General features: G+C 47.1%; 2 protein-coding genes across 2 annotated transcripts in view; both read right to left on the bottom strand.

Moving 5' to 3' along the window:
* Positions 1–1688, bottom strand: part of KMO (kynurenine 3-monooxygenase (kynurenine 3-hydroxylase)) — a 9252-nt gene extending 7564 nt beyond the window's left edge. The window contains exons 1-2 of the mRNA XM_009076610.1: positions 1635–1688; positions 411–480 (exon numbers count right to left, since the gene is read on the bottom strand). Coding sequence (XP_009074858.1) covers positions 411–480; positions 1635–1688 — 124 coding nt within the window. The remainder of the gene's footprint in view (positions 1–410; positions 481–1634) is intronic.
* A 1983-nt stretch (positions 1689–3671) lies between these two features.
* Positions 3672–14040, bottom strand: LOC103804024 (uncharacterized protein C21orf58-like). Its single transcript, XM_009076611.1, has 8 exons — positions 13981–14040; positions 11905–11962; positions 10536–10603; positions 9779–9922; positions 9272–9386; positions 6863–7002; positions 4731–4903; positions 3672–3687 (listed from the first exon to the last, which is right to left on the bottom strand). The coding sequence occupies exons 1-8, from the start codon at positions 14038–14040 to the stop codon at positions 3672–3674; spliced, it is 774 nt and encodes a 257-aa protein (XP_009074859.1).
* Between the last annotated feature and the right edge of the window lie 2665 nt (positions 14041–16705).

Raw genomic sequence — 16705 nt, 5'->3', positions numbered from 1 at the left:
ACTGCATGCTTGAGTTGAGTTTCACCTTCCATGGTGTCATTCTCACCTGCCTCTTGGCTTGCCACCTCTGCCCACTGACAGACACTGAAGGTGAACAATTTCTCTGCCTTTCAGACAGCACCTTGGCTCTGAATCATCATTTCTCTGTAGTGGTGCCCTGTGGACCTGGAGGCCTCCTGAGATCACTTGATTTTCCTTCTGACCTAGCACTGTGCTATAATGCTTTATTTTAGTAGCTGAAGGGTAGGTTCCCTCTACACAAGGCAACACTCTTCAAATTAATGCTCCTCCCCACCACAGGAGCTAAAAGAAAGAATGAAAAGAATATCCCCAAAGTGGCACACTTTGAGATTTTGTTTTCTTTCTACAGGTCCAGTGAGCTCCAACAGTAATGATCAGGCTGAACTTACCTTCTCTGGCTTCATAAACGTCCACATGGAAACCTCGTCTAGCAAAGAAACAGGCATTTAATGCACCCACCTACAAGAGAAGGATCAGGAATGGTGGATGAAGTGTGCCACAGGTCACTACTGAGGTGCACCAAGGGAAAGCAGCAATCAAGGGATGCATATACAGGTGGGTCCTTTGACCAAAAACCTTAGAGAACTTTTTTCTGAGGAACAGTCCTCTTCAGGAGGACTGATGAGCCTGCAAAGCCTCCAAGACAAAAGTCACCCATCACAACTCTTTGTGTAACAAGCTCAGGCTTGGGTCCACATGGTGATTGAGTGCAGCAGGGCTAATCCCTTCAGCCAGAGACAGCAGGAGGAGGTACAGGCAAGCTCCCAGCTCCTCTCTGGACTGTTTCTTTTCCACAGTAGAATTCAGGGTGCTGCAGCATTCTCTTGGGAACACAGCAGCAGAAGTTAGACCTGTGCTAAAGCACAATGCTGCCTTAAAGAGAACAGCACATGTACGTCCTGTTTGTTATTTAAATCAATGGCTGTTTTTTTCTTGTGTAATTTCCATCACTAATTGTTGTCAGGACTACAGACTCTTATGTCATCACTCTTTTCCAGGAGTGATGGCCTTTTCAAGGTCAAAAAGTCAAGAGAGAGACACGTAGGTGCTGCAGTGCTCCATGCATGTCATAGAATGACAGACTCATAGAATGGTTTGGGTTAGAAGGGACCCTAAAGACCATCTAATTCCAACTCTCTGCCATGGGCAGGGTCATCTTCCACTGGGCCTTCAACTAAACTCAGAGCCCCATCCAGCCTGGCCTTTAGTGTCAGGCTGCTGCAAGAATGCTGGAAGTAGCAGTGGAGAAAAACCATTCCCAAACAAAAGTGGTCAGAGAAAGGTATTTTGCCTTAGCATGACACTTAGTCTCAGGCCTTGCACAGCATTGCATGCTAGAGACTTGGTAACAGCTAGAAAGAGCCAAAGGGCAGGGGGATCTGGCAACCCAAACAAGGACTGTTATTCAGTGTACCTGGGCACCATTGCTCCACCACCATCCAAACCCCTTCCTCCAAGAAAATGACGGGAGCTTTCCACAGCGGAAACTTGATCAACCCCTTCACAACACCCATCATCTGACAGAGGAATGACCCACCCCACATCCAACAGTGATTTCAGAGCCCTGGCTCCTGGCAAACACAATCATGCATAAGCTCAATGGTGTTTCCTACCAGACCACCACCGACAACAGCCACTCTTTTCCCTCGTGGGTCACCAGGCTCCATCACTAGGGCAGCCCCCGGATTGCAGGTGCTCAGTGCTGTCCCCCTTGTCCTGCTGTGCTGCCCTTGGCAAGGGGGAGGGGAAAGGGAAGAACATGGGAGGCTGAGTCACTCCTGGGCTCTTCTCCCCTGGTTCATATTAAAGTTTAACTCCCAGAGACTGTGAGGGAGTCAGCCTGGCTGAGCCTCAGGTGCAGTGATGTGACCGTGGTGTTATTCAGCCAGGCCTTATCCAAAGGCCTTTTCCAGAAATTGTAAAGCAATTCTGCAGTCCTCAAGGAACACACACAGAGCAGGAGGAGAGCTTGCACCTGCCAGGCTTTTGCTGGTGCCTCACTGGGCTGCAGCTGCAGAGGCACCGGTAGGACAATGTGGAGTAACCTCTGGAGCCTCACAGGCTCTCTCCGGAGGGTGGGATATGATCCACATGGCTTTCCCAGGAGCCTCATCCCATCTTTGAGGACATCTTTCGGCCAAGGAAGCTGTGTGTGGCTCAAGCACTTTGGGGTGTGATGCTGAGCAGAGGGTCCATGCCTAATCTGCAGAAGCTTTCGAGGACTTGGACAAAGCTGTGAAGAGATGTCTCTGCAGGCACCACTTCATATGCCCATCCTTGGGAGGAAATGCTCTGTTGAGCCAACACTACACACAGTAAACTTGCAAAAGGAAGGAGCCAATTACAGCCTACACATAATAATTAGACAGCAGACAATGAAAGCACAAACATACACTGACCACCATTTATTGCTAAACCTGCTGTGCACAGCCCAAAACAGCAGATTTGGCTTCTAGAATCACTAAGGTAGGAAAAGTCCTCTAAGATCATCGAGTCCAGCTGTTAGCCCAGCACTGCCAAGCCCAGCACTAAGCCATGGCCCTAAGTGCCACATCTACACAACTTTTAAAGACCTGCAGGGATGGGGAGGACTCATGCTTCTCTCATCAGCTTCTTCCAGTGCTTGATAAACTTTCTAGTTAAAAAGTTTTTCCTAATATCCAACCCAAACCTCCCCTAGCACAACTTGAGGCCATTTCCTCTTACAGGTAGCTGTAGAGAGTGAGAAGTTGTAGAGAATGAAAAGAGTCTCAAAGGAGCAAGACCAAAACCCTGCCCAAGCACAGCACCATTCTTCATGGCACATCCTGGTTCTAGTCCAGCAAGAACCAGCTGCTCCTGAGGGATGGGGATAAGTGTCACACCATGGTCCCAACCTGCACTACAATGCAAGGAGAGGACATGCAGGACAGGGTTGACAGGAGCCACACACAGCCCTGGGCCCAAGCTTAAATAGGACTGCTGGCAGGAATCCCAGGTGGGGCTGGTTGGGGTTGTTAAAGACTGTTGGTGCCTGTGGGCCCTGGCACTGCATCAACCAATTCATCCCTGAAGACCCTCCACTGGGTTTCTCTGATCTCCACAGCAGTGAGTCCATCCACACTATCTGATTGACTCACACACAGAGCAAAGACAACAGAGCAGAGAGGGCAAAGAGCAAGGTAAGTTTTACATAGTAAATAAATTATTCATGAATTGTTTTTGGAGCACAGACAGCACAGCATTAGCTTCCAGCAGTGACAGTAATTACCTTTTCTTCATTCCAAACAAAAGTCCCTGGGTTATCTTAATCAGACTCATTCACAAACTGCAGAAGGCAAAACCAATGTACAGATGCTCTCCACTTTAAAAAGAAGAGAGTGTGGGAAGACATTGAGAAACTGATATGAAATCACAGTTTATCTTTCTGTATTAAGTCCAGCCAAGCTGCTGACAGCTGAAAAAGCATCTGATAAAACCTGTGTGCAAGCCTTTTAAGGAGTCAAAACTGAAACCAAGAAGAACAGGATCAGGGATTGAAGCCTGGACTCTGGAAGCTAATGGGCTTGATTCATGTTGCTGAAGAAAAAGATGTGACAATATCCAAGGAGGAGTGTCAGGATTTGACTGTTTTTGCAAGGCCGTGGTCCGTTGCAAAGGATCCTGTGCTGTCAGTATGTGGGCCACCTGCAACAGGAAAAATGGGGTTAGAGTGTTTGCCAAGAGCCAGCAGTGTACAGGGCTGCAGCTGCAGACAGATGTGTTGGGTCTCCCAGCTCGTAGTGGAAGGAAGCTGAAGAAGGGGAAGAAGACAGTTTAAAGGCCATGACAAGACCTTTGCTGGTTTGTGCAAAGAGCGAATTGCACTGATTCTGAAAAGAGCCAGAAGTCCTCTACTAGTGCAGATTACAAACCCATGTAAAAGGGAAATAGGTAGAAATGTTTATCCCTTATAATACCATTAGGTAAATAATCTGTTCAGGAATTCAAATCCTCTGCTAAAGTGGGCCATACAGACACATGCCAGCAGGTCACCCATGCCTGTGTCCTTCTGTTCACTAAGGCTCTGAAAGAGCCAGAGTACAGAAATAAAAGATGTGTCCCCATGCCACCCTCCATGCTCTGGCAACATGAATTTCTTCGCCAGCCTTGGCAGTTAGGAGCTTTCTAACACCTAGGAAGTCAACCAGGACAAGCTCAGAGGAAGGCAGAGGCAAGTGAGCACCTGGAAGAGCCACTTGCTGACCTCTGTGAAGGGCTGGAGACCTCTACAGACCCAGAAGCAGTTCATTTCTGCACTTGAAAAAACTTCCCAGGTGCAAGCACAGGCTAATGGCAAAGGCTCAGCTTCATTGCTGATACTCCCCTCCCTTTGTACCATTTTTCTTAGCTGGTGATTTTTTGTTTTGCCCTGTAATTTCTGATTAGAAAATGTCTCAGCACTTTTTTAAGAGTATTAACCCTGCTGGGAACTTTAGCCAGAACATAAAACACATGCACCCCTTATTCAGCAAGTGTTCACAGGGAGATCCAAACCTCAGAGTCAGAGTCTCTGTGCAGAGCACAGCCAGTAGCACAGCAGGGTGGGGGCTCTGTGTGGCAGGGACAGAACTTGGTATCACTTGTAGACTTTGTCTGATGCTCATGTTTATTCCACAATTCGCCTTGCTACCAAACCTGTGCAGGTAGAAAGGGCTAGAGATGTACATCAGGGCTGCATGCTTACTTACTCTGGCTGAGCAGAGGATGAGCTGCTGGTCCAGTGATGTGCCATGGATGTGGGTGGGAAGCCTCCTGGGCGCACTGGGAGCAACCCCACGGGAGGGTAGTGGTGGTGGTGGTGCACCACAGGTGGCCTGGGTCTGTCTGCTTTTATGGCCAGGGGAGCAGCAAGCTGTGGGTCCTTGTTGGAAAGAGACAAAGGGTGAGTGAGAAACCTGTGCCCCCACAGGAAGGGTCCCTGGGGCTGGGGTCCCACTCATCTACAGAAAGTCTTTCAGCATGTGTCTGGAGATGGGTTTGCAGGCTCCAGCACAGAAGGTCCAACAAATATTTGGTGATTTCAGATTTCATCTAACATTCAGAGACAGACCCTACTCTTCCTGTTTGTTCCACCAATGCTAGGGAAATGCAGAGTGACAGGATGGCCTGGAAAAGAAAGTGGGGATCAGAGGGATGCATGTTCTTCCTCTGTCACCTTCCCGGAGACATAGTGTCCTCCACAGACCACTGGCTCTCTCAGCAGCATCTCCTGCCCCGGACATCTCCCCCACAGCAAGGGGGAAGAGTATTCCAAGCCAGAAACTGCAAGGTTTAAGGAAATTAGAAAAGGATTCCCATTTAAGCAATGCTTGGTGCAGCTCTGACATGAAGGTGCTGCCTGCCATTTCCATGGCAAATCCACCCTGGGACCATGGCTAACAAAGCTAGTGGGGCCCTCTGTGCCACAGGTGACCTCCTGGGACATTAATGCCCTGAAACACAAGAGGTGGCAGCTGCTGTTGGAGGTTTTCTGACCCAACAGGTGCAAAAACATGGAAGCTCCCTCCAAGCCATGGGATCGGCTATGGAAGAGGATGGCATGTCTAACCCACTGTTAAACGTGGGGCTCAGGGGCTCTTCAGATGTTTGTTGCTTTTGCAAAGAGCAGGTAGGACAGGTGTGAGTGAGCTGGGCAGAGACTGAAGAAAAGTGGGAGCTACTTTCTCAGCATTCAACAACCTTAACATCTGAGAAAAGAAACCCCAAATCTCTCTTCCAACTCAGGGAAAAGACATAGTTAGCCTGAAAGTGGAGGGGTAGGAAAAGTACAGAGGAAGGTTTTGCAACACTGGGACATTCCCTCCCCACCCCCACTCAACTGTCCTTGCTTTTTGCTTAATAAATACCAGAGATGAGAGGCTGGAAATGCATTTTTCCAGAGCACTTAAGGATGCTAAGATGCTCTATCACCTTGTTAAAAACAGTTTAGGAATTGGGTATCTAAGGATATGTTCAAAATTTGCCTACCTCTTATCAGGCACTGGATACATTTTTGAAAAATCCCTACAGGGTTCTACACACCAAAACATATTTAAGATCTGTCCTTTCAGTACTCAGTAGCCACTGATTTTCAGTGAGGAACTAGAGCAGTGAGGCTCCAAGTTCAACCACAATGTCTGTGCCCAAAGCTCTAGTCCATTTGAAACTGCCAGGTCAGATTTCACCCATTACAGAATTTGTAACACAGATAATCTTAGAATCCCAGAATGGTTTGTGATGGGAGGTAACTTAAAGCTCATCCAGTTCCACCCCTTGCTATGGGCAGGGACACCTTCCACCAGGCCACTTTGCTCCAAGCCCCATCCAACCTGGCCTGGAACACTTTCAGGCTTGGGGCAGCCACAGTTTCTCTGGGCAACCTGTGCCAGTGTCTCAGCACCCTCACAGGGAAAAAGTTCTTCCTAACATCTAATCTAAATCTGCTCTCTCTCAGTTTAAATCCATTCCCCGTTATCCTATTACTGATGCCCTCATCCAAGGTCCCTCTCCAGCTTTCTCCCTGCTGCTTGCAGCAGGCACACCTGCAGCAACAGATGTTCAGTGTAGGTGTCTTCCACGTGTAGTTAGTGGTTCAACTGCACAGGCCAGATCACTTTCAGAGCTGGACTGAATCCAGTCTGCATTTGGGAGGAGCTACTCGTCCACAGGGTCCTGTCAGGGTGCTCCTCATGGTAGGCTGTGCCCTGCCCAGAAACAAGGTTTGAAGATGTGCACAGGTGTTAGATGTTACAGACTTTTTATGTGCTCTGTCCAGGTCCTATACCCTCCCAAGGAGATCAACCATTGCCTCGTGTGAGCAAGAATGCTCTTCAGATGTTACCTGCTGCACGTGCTGGAGCAGGGCAGAGTTGGCTCCCACAGGCTGTGCAAATGCCACTGGTGGCAGAGCCTTCATCATCATGTTCTGCATCACGATCTGGTGCATCTGAGCATTCTGCATCAGCATCATCTCTACCATATCTGAAATGAGGTCGCCCCAAGGGAAAAAATAAGAGCTTTATCAACAACTGACAAGTGGCAGAGGTATGTTGGTTAAGGAGTGCCCTTCAGCCTGCAAACTGGTCACGGAAACTGAGGCAGAACAGCTGAAAGGGATGGTGAAGAATATTGGCATTATTTGTCCAGACAGTGCAAAATGAATGTCCATGAATGAGATGGTTCATACCAGCTTTCCTGTTTCTCCTCCCTCCTACAAGAAAGCTGCTGTTGAACATCTTCTGTCTGTTTCCCCACAAGCCCCCACCTCTGCTATGCTGAATGGCAAGATCCAGGAGGGCTGAGGACTGTAGCACTCCCACTCCAGCATAGGCTGCCTCCTGACTCTGCTCTCCATGGCTTTGGCTCCACATCATGGCTTTCCGTGTGAGAGGTTTCCTCAAATTTATGTGATATTGCAGTGCCACCTTGAGAGTTCACTGACTCATGGAATCATAGAACCGCTGAGGATGAAAGAGATGTCTAAAATCATCAAGTCCAGCCCTCAAACGATCACTGCACGTGCATCAGATCTCCTTACTGTGATCTCTGGGATCACGAAGGACCTGTGCAGTGTGAGTAATTTGCGTGGGGGGAAGTGAAGAGGGAGAGGAGACAGGGGAAAAAAAAATCAAGGTAACTCTCCTTTTGCTTTTTAGTGGTCATACAAAAAATAGATGACATGCAGCAGCTTCAGAAAAGTCACACATGGATTGGGTCTATTTCCTTAATGAAAACAACCTTTGATTCAAAAACCCAAACACTTAGGTGAAGAATGAGCTGAGAAACATTGAGATTTCAAGACTGAGGATTTCTGTGTGGGATGTAGAAACCTCTGGCTGATGGCTGAGCCGGGGAAGTCATCCCAGGTTTTACTTCATGTATTATTTCACAGTAGCTTCCACCTATGTTTAGAAACAACCTCCTTTATTGGCATTGCACTATATTTAGAACAGCACTTTCAGCTGTTCCATCTTGTTTCCAAACATGAGGCATACTAAAAGCCTGAGGAGACTGAACAGCAGGTTAAGAAGGAACAAAAGAATAAAACCAGATTGTAGAGGCCTGTTTGATAATTTTTGAATCATCCATATGCATGAGTTTAACCTTTTAATATTATTCAGTGCCATGAATTGAGCTGTTTTGCTTTCCCAAGCTTTCTTTGAGTTTTTAGTCTTTCTCTTTAGTTTCTGTGATAAGAGTTTGTCTGAAACCCTCTCAGAACTGTTACTGGCCTATTTATGGAGTCCAATTCCCACAGCTCCACCAGCAGCCTCCTCATGAAACAGCACATCACTAACTCAATTGGACAACATCCAGTGCCACCTTTCACTTCCTGTGGCACCCCAGCTGTCCTCTATAGGCCTGATGGTCATAAAATCAGACTCATAGAACTTTAGGGGTTGGATGCACCTTACAGATCATCTAGTCTCAACCCCCTGCCATGGGCAGGGACACCTCCCACCAGACCAGGTTGCTCAAGGCTTCATCCAACCTGGCTTTGAACACTGCCAGGGCTGGGGCAGTCACAGCCTCCTTGGCAATCTGTGCCAGTGTCTCACCACCCTCACAGGAAAACACTTCGTCCTAATATCTAGCTCAAATTTCCCCTCCTTCAATTTGAATCTCTTACCCCTTGTCCTATCACTGCAGTTCCTAACACAGAGTCCCTCTCCGGCTCCTTGTAGCCCCTTCAGATATTGAAAAGTTGCTCTGAAGTCTCCACACAACCTTCTCTTCTCCAGGCTGAACAGCCCCAACTCCCTCAGCCTGTCTTCATAGGGGAGATGCTCCAGTCCTCTTAGCAACTTCATGGCCTCCTCTGGACTTGCTCCAACAGTTCCATGTCCTTCTTACGTTGAGGACACCAGAACTGTGTGCAGTATTCCAGGTGGGTCTCACAAGAGCAGTGCAGAGGGTGAGAATCACCTCCTTTGACCTGCTGCCCACACTCCTTTGGATGCAGCCCAAGATTCCATTGCCTTTCTGGGCTGAGCTCACACTGCAGCTCATGGTGAATTTCTTATGTACCATCACCCCCAAGTCTTTCTCCTCACTGCTGGTTTCAATGACTTCCTCTCCCAACCTGTAGCTGTGCCTGGGATTGCCATAACTCAGACATAGGACCTTGCACTTCACTTTGTTGAACTTCATGAGATTTGCATTGGTTCCACCTCTCAAGCCTGTCAAGTTCCCTCTGGATGGCATCCCATCCAGATGGAATGGGATCTGGCCAATAGAAACAGGCTGTTACCTTCTTTAATGCTGCCAGAGCGAGGGCCTGTGAAGGGCTGGGCAGGAGGGATCTGCGTGATCAGAGGGGATGGTGAAGGTAGCTGCTGGATGATGGTGGCAGGCTGAGGTGGCATCTGGAAAACGAAGGAAAATGGAAAAGCTGGGGTTGGCTTTGGCCAGCTCCCTTATCTTTGGGAAGGGCTATCAGCTGCCTGGACTTCAGGAAAACTTTGGACATTGTCTTTTGTGGAGGAGCTGTTGAGGTTATAGGCTGCACAGTGATGTGGGCAACCCTCCCACTCCTTTTGGTACCTTGTTCTCATGGTAAACCATTCACATGGCTAATTTTGGACCTTAGTTGTAAGATGGTTTCCCTCAGGTTTTGTTGAGGGCAGCAAGGGTCCCATACAACAGCAAGAGCTGTATCTTCCCTTTCGGTGGGGTGACCAATTCCATACAGTTCCCAAATGGTTGTTGTCTCAGACCAGCACAGCACCAGTGGTGTTTCCTAGGAGACAATCCTTACCGTCTGCTGGATAATCCTTGGTGGCTCCACTTGGGGAGCTGGAAAAGGGATCTGGTAGACCTGTGGTAGGACAGTTCTGTGGTTTTGACTGTGTTCTCCAGCTGGTGCAGGTGGCTGTGAAAGCTCTGCCAGAAGGTGCTGCTCCTGGAAAATCAAGATTCTTAATGAAAACTTGGTTACAGAAGACCAGACAGTGTTATTCTCTCGGGACTAAATGGGATTAGCCCCTGAGAAACCACAGCAGGGCACAGCCAGTGCCTGAATAAAGATAAAGTTTTCCTTCCCACATACCTTGAAGCCATATAGGTTTCAGCGCAATCAGAAAGGAATGGAAAAAAGTGCAGAACAAACTGCCAAAAGTCCAGGAAAGCATTTCACTAATGGTTGGTGCCCTCCACAAACTAGGAAGAAGTAACAGTTACTACTGTCCCTGTTTTAACAGCATTACAAATCCCTTCTTTGAGTTGTGGCACTACCTCAGGAAGCTTATGACACAGCTGTTCAGGACAAACAGGATCAGCCCATCAACCACCTGAAGCAGCTGCAAGCTTCATCAGCTGTGCTGAAAGGAGTCAAACTGCTCCTCAGGCCCTCTCCCTGATCAGCTGGCTCAGCCTCAATACTCTGAAGCAGCAAAGCACTGAATCCTGCCCAGCCCAAGAAATAAAAGACAGGAATACACCGAACCCACATCAGCAGTGGATGTGCAGGTAACTGGGCCCTTTTGATTGCTTCTGGCCACAGAGAGAGCTCTTACCCTGAGCTCCTGCAGCAGATCTTTCCTCTGCTTCAGGGCACTTTGGAGCATGTCCTCAGGTCTGTTCCCTGGAGGAGGAAAAGTCCATTATCTTCTCAAGGAATCACAAAGACAGAGCTATTAGAGAACCTATGAGATTAATTTGGAAAATGTGTTATAAGATAGCTTGAGTTCCTCCACAAAAGGCTTTAGGCTACTTTTCTTGTCAAACACACTCATGGATAATGACTTTATGCCATATGCAGACACAGCTGTTCAGCAGCTCTACCAAGGCAATGCACCTTCTCTGAAAATAAACCCTTCAGATGGCACTCTAAAGCCTCCTTTTAAGCTCCTGGCTTAGGAACTCAGTTCAGCCTGGTTGTTTCTAGATATACTCTGCACACACAGATGATAACTGTGAAAAGTGTAAAAAAATGTCTGTTGTGACATATCAAAACAAACCCAGTTTTAAACATCTACTTTTCTGTTTCTTTTTTTGTTCTGAATCAACTTCCCTTTCAGTTCTTCCTACCTCCAGCTGATTTTGAGCTCACCTGAAAGGAAAACAAGGGAGCATGTTTTCAGATACGTGGGAGCCATGCCTGGCATCTGCTCCCAAAAGCATCACTTCGTCTTTCGAAACTCTAAGTTGTTATAGGGATTTTTATCTTCTGGACACAGCATTGGAAGTTTCCAACTATTTGTGCATCAGTTCAGTGAATATGAGCTCAGAGTACAATCTAGAAATGTTACTGAGCTCCCACTGGTAGCCTTTAATCTTATATAAGCCTATATCTTTAAATAGAATTATCAACAGTGGATGTGCCTTGCGAAGAAATTAAGTGTTCCTCCTGCCTGGGGCCCTCAAGGTCACACAGTTGTTGTAACAACTCCTTTTCAGGATCACAAAAGCCAAGCAAACAGCTGGACTGCAATAAGGGCTCACTCCTAGGTGTAAGAGCTAGGACAAACTGGAGCACAAACAGTTTGCTCCAGCTGAGCCAGCATCTGCAGCTGAGAGATTGCAGAGGATACTTGGGCAGGAGGTTGTCTTATGTTAGTGCTTGGCTGTTTGATCACTTCCCTTGGCCAAAACAAAACCAGCTGAAGAAATTCAAATGATAAAATGCAGTTAGCTGCACAGAACAGCTAGGCTATTCTTGCATCAAGGCTGCTCAGATTCACTGGCTTACTAGGACTGAGACAAGCCAAGAAGTGTGAAGCCAAGACAGAGCAGTTCTGACAACCCAAATATCCAGCCACTGAGCATGCAGCTGTCAGGGAGGACATGATCATCTGGTGTGTCTTGCTGGGGAACTCATGCCTGAGAACATCACTAAGCCCTTTCTATATTATGTCCATAAACTAGAACAAATGATTCTCTCACTTGCAGCCGGGAGACATGACTCCATCTTCTCTAGGTTCTCCTGTTCATTTTCTAGTCTCTGTTGGTAGAACCATAACAAGAACTGGTTATGAGTCAGCCAGCAAAGCTCACAAAAATTTCCAACCCTATCTTACAGCATAGGTTTGGGATGGAGGAAATAAAGCAGAAATGGAGACACACAGTGGTTCTCAAACTACGAAATGCCTCACTACAAATCTATTTACATTAAAAGAACAGTCATGCTCTCAGCTGGCCAGTCTATTTCAGCCCTGAAAAACAAAATCACAGAATTTTAGGGGTTGGAATGGACCTTACAGATCATTTAGTCCCAAGCCCCTACCCTGGGCAGGGACACCTCCCACCAGACCAGGTTGCTCAAGGCCTTATCCAACCTGGCTTTGAACACTGCCAGGGTTAGTGCAGCCACCACGTCCCTGGGCAACCTGTGCCAGTATCTCACCACCCTCACAGGAAAACACTTCGTCCTAATATCTAGCTCAAATTTCCCCTCCTTCAATTTGAATCTCTTACCCCTTGTCCTATCACTGCAGTTCCTAACAAAGAGTCCCTCTCCGGCTCCTTGTAGCCCCTTCAGATATTGAAAAGTTGCTCTGAAGTCTCCACACAACCTTCTCTTCTCCAGGCTGAACAGCCCCAACTCCCTCAGCCTGTCTTCATAGGGGAGATGCTCCAGTCCTCTTATCAACTTCGTGGCCTCCTCTGAACTTGCCCCAACACTTCCATGTCCTCCTTACATTGAGGGCACCGTAACTGCACACAGTAATGGATATTATGGTGAATCAGGAGATTTATACATCATTTATTTTTTAGGGCAGAGAGCTGGATCATATGAAGAACTCGATACTGTACAGCTTCGGGTATTTGGTGCACTAATAGGCCTAAATGACCCTGATCAGCCCTACCTGGGGCTTTCATCAACACCCACCACTCATGTGCCCAGGAGCCCCTTTAATCTCAGTGCTAGGTCTTCAGCTCATACCTGAGCTATACTGGATGAGTATTAGGGCTGCAATTCAACTCCAGCCATGCTATGACTGGCCACAGATTCTTTTAACCTTGACCCTAACATCTAGTTCCTTCCCAGGTTAGCCTCATCACCATGAGCTTGCCTGAGCTTTCTTTGAGGTCTCTTCCAACTGGGTTGATTCTATGATAGATTTGGACTCCTGGTTGAACCTGCCACCACCTCTGGCTCTGCCCCCAGTTGTGGACCACTGGCCACAACAACTCTGTTGTTGTGCTATGCTCAAATCCTTGCTCCTCAGGGAGCAGCTGGTCCTCGTTTCTCCCTGATGTGCAGAAATTGGAGACCTCTCAGTCATGCACAGGCTCCTTCTCAGGTTCTCCATGGCTGCACAGTGGTGAAAGCTTTGCCCTCAAATGGTTGCTGCATCTAAGGCAAAAGGCTCCACTGTGAAGACAGGTTAGATGCCACATATCCAGACAAACTTTTCTTCCCTCACAGACAACTCTTTAAGTGGCTTCTGGAGGATGTTGAAGCAGAAGATCCACATTAGTGGATGTCAAATGTTCTGAGGGTGGAGGAACAGGGCAAAGTAGAGAGCCCAGAGTGCATCATTGTGCAAAGTCACAAGAAAGGGTACTAGGATTCTCTGCAGCACCTCACGTGCTTCCAGTGAAGGTCTGCCCATGTTTCACCAGACAACATATCTTAGGTGAAAGCAGACAAAAAAGAAGACATGAATTGTCTTCAAACAATCTGAGGTCCTCTTTATCCCAAATTTACTCCTATACTTTGCCTGTCCCAACTCAAACTGGTTTTGAGCTAACTGGTGACATGTCCCATAAGATAAAAGTCACTTTAAGCCTATTTAATTTACTGTATGTCCATGTAAACTTGGGCAACGTTATTTAAGAGCTGTAGCATCACTGCACATTGGTCTGCCTCTGCTTGAATGAAGAGGTTCTCAGTGGGCTGCAGATTCTCATTGCATTTCAGTAGAGCTATAGCATTTGAAAATGCAGTGTTTATTCTTCAACATGCAAGAGCAAAACAGCAGAGCAAAGGTGACCACTGCAAAATTATTCCCTTACCTTTTCTAGGAGTCTGAGTTTCAGCCATGTCAGGTGATCCACCACTGAAGGATCTGCCATTGTGGCAGTCTCCTGGAAGAGCAGGTAGGAAAAACAGGTGAAAAAGCTAAACAAAGGCAGCTAAATTTTCAGCGGTTATTTTTCTCCTCTCCACAATCTTCATAGAATAGCAATTTCATCAGAAAAAAACCCAAACAGTAATACAAGATTGGGAGCAATTAAGGGAAGAAGATAAAAGCTTCAGTTTCACTCCCAGGTAAAAATGAGCACAGGTTTTCACCACAACATCACAGACACTGATTTTCCTGACATTTCTCTCAATAGATTTCCATGCTGCAGGTTGTGATGGTCATGGAAGGGCCACTGAGGCTGAATATTTCTGTTCCTAATGGTTGCTATCCTTCCCCTGGCACTGTCACTATGCCTAGTCTGTGTTGTTAGAGCCTTCTAAGTAGCTCAGAGTTCTGTGCCTGTAACCTGGTTGCTAAGTTTGTAGTGGCAATACATAACATAAACAATTTTATCTCCAGGTGTAGAAGCTTGTGTACCTTTCGTAAAGCAAATGCCCAGCACATCAGTGGTCAGATTATGCTCCTGCTGATTGGTACTTGTCTATCCCACTCAAAAGGAGTCTGCACACTTTTGATGTAGCCCGTCACATGAATTTTCATCACCAGATGGTAACTAAAAATTCAGAAAATGAAGGAATATAGCTGGGACTCACCCCTGGCTAAGTTCATGAGTAAAGAGGCTATGGTGCAACATCCTTTTGCTCACCATCTCCCAAGCAACCTGTAGAGCATCACCCTCTCCCAACAAAGCCTACCAGCATAAAAACAGGGCAACATTTAGCAGTGACGTCCATAAAATGAACACCAAGACAGGAGAAAGAAACCAAGTACCAGACACTCATTCTCAGGATGATATTTTAAGCCCAGTTCTGCTCCTAGGAGAGGAAAGTTACCTTTGCCTTCCCCACTTGAAGGCCACAGCAGAACTGCAGCTGAGCCACTGTGGGCAGCTGGAGTAGCTGAGAGATGCTTCTAAGCTGTGTGTATGCAATACAGATCATCTCCTCCAGCTGTGACCCATACAGCATATGTGCATGGCCTGTCCATAAAAATACACAGGCTGGGAGTCGCTGGAGAGGCTAGAGAAACTGAGGTATAGGGACCCCCAAAACAGCTGCACCGTGTCAGAGCTGGGGTTCAGGTTCCTCTGGCAGGGCTCACTGGTGAGTGCTAGGAGTGACAGGCCAGAACAGAAAACCCGCTCACTCTACTTTAAAACCCCAACAAACATCTTTGATCATCTTTTGGTCATCCTTTGGGCAGCTGAAACAACCTTTGACAAGAGGTTTCCTAGTTACCTTAACCTTAGGCATAAGCCTAGTGATGCATATAAGTGCATAAGTACAGTTTGCTCCAGTATCAGGCAAAAAACCCATTTTTGATTGCTGATGTTGTTTTGATTGAGCTGCTGTTTTACCATCACCTGGTTTAACACAGTGCCCCCTAAAAGCTAAATTTCTAGAGTCTACATTGCAGCACAGGTAGAAGGTTACAAGAAAGACTGACAAAATGAACCAACTGAGTTGACTAAAGAGGAAAGAGAAATTTCTGTTTGATGTGACAGGTATTGCAGAGGAACACCAATACTAGGTAACAAAATGTTTTCCAGGAAATACTGCGCTCAGTTCTGGGCCCCTCAGTTCAGGAGGGACATCAAGGTGCTGGAGCAGGTCCAGAGAAGAGCAATGAGGCTGGTGAAGGGACTCGAGCACAAGTGCCATGAGGAGAGACTGAGGGAGCTGGGGTTGTTTAGCCTGGAGAAGAGGAGGCTCAGGGGAGACCTTATCACCCTCTCCAACTCCCTGACAGGAGGTTGGAGTCAGGTGGGGGTTGGTCTCTTCTCCCAGGCAACCAGCAGGAGGACAAGAGGGCACAGACTCAAGCTCTGCCAGGGGAGGTTTAGGTTGGATATTAGGAAGAGATTTTTTGTGGAGAGAGTGATCAGGCACTGGAATGGGCTGCCCAGGGAGGTGGAGGATTCACCATCCCTGGAGGTTTTGAAGATGAGACTGGATGTGACACTTAGTGCCATGGTCTAATAACCACAGTAGGGTTGGACTTGATGATCTTGAAGGCCTTTTCCAGTCTGCTGAGGGATTTCACTTTTCCCACACTCATGGACGTCCTTGTGTGTGATCCCTACTCTAGGAACATCTTACAAGCTGCTAATTAGTGACTTGCCTGAAATGTGCCAGCCAGACCAAAGAAGATCTTGTTGAAAGGGATCCATAGCTACGTTGAATCCCAAACAAGGGACCACACTCCAGCATGGGGATGCAGAAAAGCAACAGCAGACAAATTTAATTCTGCAAAGGAATAACAGGAGTGTTACATGCACCTCACAGGACATAATTATTCTGCTCTATTTAGCAGTGCTGAAATCAGAACTTGGGCACTGTGCCTAAATTTAGACATGGTGGTTTAAGAGGGAAAGAAAGTCCAGGAAAAAAACGACGCATTTACAAAACGTAGGGCTTGAGGAAGACTTGGAAGGACTGTCTGCAGATGGTGAGGACAGGCCAGCAATATTTAAATAAATGAGAAGATATAGTCAATAACTTGGTGAGGGATTTTCTGTCGGGAAAAGGTATTTGGCTTAACAAAGAAAACCTGATCATAGAATCATCGAATTTTAGGTGTTGGAATGGACCTTA

This window comes from Acanthisitta chloris, unplaced genomic scaffold (genome assembly GCF_000695815.1).
Source record: "Acanthisitta chloris isolate BGI_N310 unplaced genomic scaffold, ASM69581v1 scaffold12556, whole genome shotgun sequence".
Taxonomy (NCBI): domain Eukaryota; kingdom Metazoa; phylum Chordata; class Aves; order Passeriformes; family Acanthisittidae; genus Acanthisitta; species Acanthisitta chloris.
This window is presented reverse-complemented; position numbering and strand designations above follow the sequence as displayed.